The 6000-nt window shown below is 48.0% G+C and overlaps 1 protein-coding gene across 1 annotated transcript in view; it reads right to left on the minus strand.

Moving 5' to 3' along the window:
* The window catches only part of FLACC1 (flagellum associated containing coiled-coil domains 1), a 29994-nt gene extending 24592 nt beyond the window's left edge, over positions 1 to 5402 (minus strand). The window contains exons 1-3 of the mRNA XM_055121261.1: positions 5290 to 5402; positions 3092 to 3140; positions 844 to 1031 (exon numbers count right to left, since the gene is read on the minus strand). Of these exons, the coding sequence (XP_054977236.1) occupies positions 844 to 1031; positions 3092 to 3140; positions 5290 to 5402 (350 nt within the window). The remainder of the gene's footprint in view (positions 1 to 843; positions 1032 to 3091; positions 3141 to 5289) is intronic.
* Positions 5403 to 6000: the final 598 nt, after the last annotated feature.

Below are 6000 nucleotides of genomic sequence, written 5' to 3' on the forward strand. Positions count from 1 at the left end.
TGCCCTGCCACTCTTTTCCGGTAGAGGGCAGTCAAGCAGGTGAAACAAAACAAAAACCAAAAGAACAAACCAAATCCTCCAAACCAGAGGCTGAGCTTTCCCCTTGGGTTCCCACTGGGATTTCAGTCTGATTTCTTTTTTTTTTTTTTTTTTGGGTCACACCCAGCGATGCACAGGGAACTCCTTGCTCTGCACTCAGGAATTACCTCTGACAGTGCTTGGGGGGACCATATGGGATGCTGGGATTTGAATCAGGGTTGGCCGTGTGCAAGGCAAATGCCCTACCCGCTGTGCTATTGCTCCAGACCCGACAGCAAGTTGCTTTGTTTTGTTTTGTTTTGTTTTTGCTTTTTGGGTCACACCCAATGATGCACAGGGGTTACTCCTGGCTCTACACTCAGGAATTACCCTTGGCGGTGCTTCGGGGACCATATGGGATGCTGGGATTCTAACCCGGGTTGGCCACGTGCAAGGCAAACACCTTACCCCCTGTGCTATTGCTCCAGCCCCAGATTTCAGTCTGATTTTTGGAGACTAGGGCAGATTGTGGTGATTCCATGGCCCAACCTTAATCAATGGTGGGTTTGGGTGTCCCTCAGCTGCACGCCCAATCCCAACCCCTTCCATGATGAAACAGCTGCTGACAGTTTGGATGTTTCTTTTTGATACTCAATAGTAGGGAGGTGAGTGTGTGAACATGTATGTTTTCTGTCTTAGGCTAATCATTTTTGCCCCAAGTTAAAGCCTGAGGACTGCGTGCAGCAGTCAGGGGCTCGTCCTTGTGACTCGTGGGGCCAGGCCGGGACAGCTCTGAGCAGCAGGAAGTTGGTTTTAAAGCATTACCTGGACTTCTTGATCTTGTTTAAGACCTGTGATTCCATCTTGACCTTGTCAGGGGCTTCTGACTCTGTCTTTTTCTCCAGATCTAACACTGAAGGCAGACGTTTAGTGAACAGCTCTTCTCCCAAAGTGACATAAATATGCTCTCTGTTCCGAAAGAGGCGATAGCCCGGTGACACATTGATCATTTCCTGGGCATCAGGGTGGAAGACAGGTTAACACTGTGAGCTGCCTGTGCTGAAATGCCCCCTGATCTTCTTCTAGTATGCTAGTTGCATCTTAAAAATGGAGACAAAGGGGCCAGGGATAGCATAAGTAGTATGGGCCCATGCCTCCCATGGATTCAATCCCCAGCAAGTACTTCCAGACACCCCTCTGGAGACCTCAAGCATCATTGGGGTGGCCCAGGTAATCCTCGGCACTGCTGCATCAGATCCCTGGCTCTGGCATGGAGCTGCCATAATGGTTGGCTGAGCATCTCCAGTGGAGCCCCTGGGCCTCCTGAGCACTGCTTGGAAAAACCCAATGCCAGCCCCGCCTCCATTACCACCAAAATTGAAATAAAAACCCAAACTGAGATATGGGCTGGGATTCCAGGGCTGAGATGCCCTGGGCCCTCCCCCTTACAGCTCTCCTTGTATCCTCAGGAGGTTTCTTCAGCCCAGGTTTCTTTCCCCAGGTCCAAATGCAGTATTCAGCCAGCTTCTGCATGTTCCCATAGGTCTATCAAGCGTGGCTGGTACATGGCTGGTACCCATGTCAGACTCTGTGCCCCAGCCTCCCCATCCTACTCCTCTGTGGCCTCCAACAGAGCAAGGGCAGGGAACAGTGGGCATTGCAGACATCACCCAGGGCTTGGAACTGGACAGGTCTGAATTTAAACCTTGGCTCTGCCACCATCTCTGTGCCCTCAGCTTCCTCATTAGGAAATGAGGATGATTTCTCCTTAGAGGGCGTGAAGGTGAGTAAGAGAGGACAACGTATCAACAAGTGTCAGCACAAAGGAGAAAGCACAGCAATCATGAATTTAAATAGCTCCTACTAGATGCCAAGATAGTGTTTCTGCCCCCTTTTTATATCTCTGCACTCCTGCATCTTTTTTTAATTAATTAATTTTTAAAATTGAATCACAGTGAGATAGACAGTTACAAAGTTGTTCATGTTTAGGTTTCAGTCATATAATGTTCCAACACCTGTCCCTTCACCAGTGTACATTTCCTGCCACCACTGTCCCCAGTTTCCCTCCTGCATCCATCCCCCTGCCTCTATTCTATGGGAGGCACCTCCTTCCTTCCTTCCTTCCTTCCTTCCTTCCTTCCTTCCTTCCTTCCTTCCTTCCTTCCTTCCTTCCTTCCTTCCTTCCTTCCTTCCTTCCTTCCTTCCTTCCTTCCTTCCTTCCTTCCTTCCTTCCTTCCTTCCTTCCTTCCTTCCTTCCTTCCTTCCTCCTTCCCTCCCTCCTCCCTCTCTCCCTCCTTCCTTCCTTCCTTCCTTCCTTCCTTCCTTCCTTCCTTCCTTCCTTCCTTCCTTCCTTCCTTCCTTCCTTCCTTCCTTCCTTCCTTCCTTCCTTCCTTCCTTCCTTTCTTCCTCCTTCCCTCCCTCCTCCCTCTCTCCCTCCTTCCTCCCTTCCTCCTTTCCTCCCTCCATTCCTCTCTCCCTCCCTCCCTCCCTCCCTCCCTCCCTCCCTCCCTCCCTCCCTTCCTCTCTCTCTCTCTCTCCCTCCCTCTCCCTCCCTCCCCTTTAGGGCATTATGGTTTGCAATACAGATACTGAGGTCTTTATCAGGTATATCCCTTTACCACTTTTAACACTAAGTTCCTGTCCAAAGTGATCATTTCCAACTATTATTGCCTCTGTCTTAACCATGCCTCTGACATGATTATTTCTTTTTGCACACCCTTACCCCATCTCTCTATCTCATCCCCACCACTTGCCCCTCTGGTGCCCTGCTAGGTTCCTCCCTAAAAGTTATGGGTTCCCAGGTGTCTCTGGGGGTGTGAGCTATTCCCTGGCCTGGACTAATGGGCACTTGCTTTCTTCAAGGCAGTGAAGAGTGACAATACCCTCTGTGGTTCTGGATAAGCCACGTTAAAGACCTGGCATTTGCACTTTCCCACCAAACATCACAGGCAACATCCAGCACCTCCTCAGAGGGCGACTGTAAAGTCAATGAAGGCAAGTAAGAAGTCATGAGTTCATATATCAGGCACTCAACCCATCTATCCCACCACTCTCTCTCTCCATTTTTACTCACATAAGGAAAATTAGAGCTCTTTTCTGGTCTCAGATAATCAGTTTTCTTTCTGCAAAACAAAAGCACGCTCAGAAAGCAGCCAGTGAGCAGACCTTAAAGCTGTGGCACTGCACCCTGACTGCCCCCACCCTGGCTCAGTGACAGTTATGGGGATGACCTCAGAGGTCATTTCTCATTTCAACAGAACCCACACCAGAGCCAGTATGCCTTAGAAGCTCCCACATCCTCCCTGTCAAGTAAAAGCTGAAGTCCTTCCAGTGCTCAGCACGTGCCACTGCCGAGTTTCCTCTTACTGCAGTGACAAGGCAGCTTAGTAGCGTCAAGCCTCAGGTTCTTATCTACAGTCTGAGATGAGGAAACCCAGAATGGTTCTCAGAGGACTGCAGGCAAAGTGTTGGCAGAGATGCTGACTTCTTGGAAGCTTGAGAGGAGACTCTTTTCTACTGGCCTTTCCTCCATTTTCAAAACCAATAGTTGCATTATTCTGACCTTGGCTCCTAATACTGCATCTCTGCACCTCCCCAGCCCCCACCAAACCACCACCACTCTGACATCCTCTCTCACATATGTGATCCCTTGGCGACTCCTCTGGCTCCACCTGAAAAATCCCAAATATTTTATTCCTCTCTTGCAGCGTTATGCTTCTCATGGCAAGCCCCAATATATTCCTTATTTCCGGAGGTGAGGATGTGGACTCTCAAGCCTGGAGCAGATGCCCAGAGCACACACATCTCCCTGCTTCTCTCCTCCTGCTCCGCCCTCACTCCTCTACTCCCACCGCCTCTGTGCTATCCTGTGAAAGACCCAAATGTCCAGCAAGTTTCTTCTTGGGGCCTTGGAACTCCTGTTCTGTTTGCCAGGAGTGCTGGTCCCAAATACCAGGAGTGCAGTCCCTTTACACAAGGAACAACCCTGCCCTCAGCAGTCCCTACCCCCTGTGCCTAGATGTTAAAGCCCTCACTGGCTGTCTCCCCACCCTCCAAGATGGACTGAAAGCTCCAGGAAGGCAGGCACTCAGGTGGACACTGTTGCCCAGAAATGAGACAGGAGCAGATATGGAAAATTGCTTGCAAATAATAGCACTGTCATCCCGTTGTTCACTGATTTGTTCGAGCGGGCACCAGTAATGTCTCCATTGTGAGACTTGTTGTTACTGTTTTTGGCATATGAAATATACCGTGGGTAGCTTGCTAGGCTCTGCCGTGTGGGTGGGCTACTCTTGGTAGCTTGCCGGGCTCTCGGAGAGGGATGGATGAATCAAACTTGGGTCGGCCGTGTACAGGGCAAACACCCTACCCACTGTGCTGTCCCTCCAGTCCAGCAAATAAAAGGTAAACAGTAAATATCTTTTAGGTGAGTACAGACAGAATGTAAGCTCTCTGCAAAAATGCAAGGCCTAGAACGCATTGCGACCGGCAAATATCAGTGGCTCCTCCGTGAAACACTCCTTTTTAGTGACTTTGAGACACATGATTGCAGAATCTCCAGGTATTGGGCCTCTGAGGTTTGGGTGACATCGTGACAGGATTAGAATTCTCTGAGTTTCCTAGAAGCAATGAATTTAAGACAGACAAGGCCACTATGGCCCAGGAGAAAGACATACAAACCTCAAACTATTCCAGCTCCAAGGACATAAAAATACTTACTTTGGGGGGAGAACAGATGTTGCCATTGGTGGAACAGAAGCTTTGCTTTTTGATGCTAGAGGTAGAGGAGCTAGTCTGGAAATAAAGGTAAATAATGATAAAGAAACAGTTGCGAGTTCAGAAACTTTCTTAAGATGTCAAGCCTATGTAGTTCGCTATGTTGATCCCTCCCCCTCAAATTAGAATATACAGCTTGACAAGTAGAATTTAAACTATGGATGTTCTTGGAGAACCTCAAACTTATGGCCCTCTCTTTACTGTCCCTGGGCTGGGAGTAGTTGTCCCCAAGGTCCCTGTCTCCCAGTTGCCAGGGAGCCCTTTGATTGGAGGCTGCTCTTTCTCTGAAGTCACTCTGAATTTTCCTCTGTAAAAATGACTCCACATCTAGCAGACTGCCAGGAGATGGGCACCAGAGGACTGGCCAGGAAGATGTGCTAGGCTAGATTTTTTGGTTCTTTGCTACCAAGTTAACTGTTTTGGAAATCTCGAGAGAGAAAAATCACAGTCCAACATCCCTCACCCCCAATCCCACTTCATTCCGATCATGCTTACGTGGATTTCTTTGTGGAGGTTTTTCTTGGTGGATGAGGGGTCTTGATTAGTTTTCGAGGCCCCAAGTTCCAGGGGTCACAGCAAGTACAATAGATGAGAGGGTTGGGGTTCATGGCAGAAGGCTTAGGGCTTCTAGGTTAGGAGGCCCTCACTGAAAGTGAGAACAACAGAGTGAACTCAGAAATAGTGAGAGGGATCCACCGAAGACTATTGTTGCAAGTTTTAGACTTTAGACGAATGCCTCACCCTTTGCTATTCAGTAGTTTTGACTTGAAAACTTAGCAAAAATTCAGTACCTACTTAAACAGAAAAGTTACTGACAAGTATGCAATAAGTGGTTTATTATTGTTATCCCAATTTACAGATGATATTAACATCAGATTTTTCACAAAGGTAGCAAATTACAGAATTGAGAACAGATAATATTTACTTGATCTCTACAATCTGGCTCTTCCTTCAGACCATACTCACTTTCACTGAAGCAAAGTGAGGTCCCTATTGTAGGTCCAACACAGAACCTTCTGGAAATTATGTTAGTCAACCCACAGTGCAAGGGAATCTTCCAATTTCTTATTCCTGGTCAACTTCCTGAATTGTGAAGTTGAAACTCTTTCTTATTGGTTCCATAGAAACAAAGATAAAAATCACTATTATCAGGTCTCTAAGAGGACAACTATCAAATTAACATGGCGAGTTTGACCCCAGTGTATT

This window comes from Sorex araneus, chromosome X (assembly GCF_027595985.1).
Source record: "Sorex araneus isolate mSorAra2 chromosome X, mSorAra2.pri, whole genome shotgun sequence".
NCBI lineage: Eukaryota > Metazoa > Chordata > Mammalia > Eulipotyphla > Soricidae > Sorex > Sorex araneus.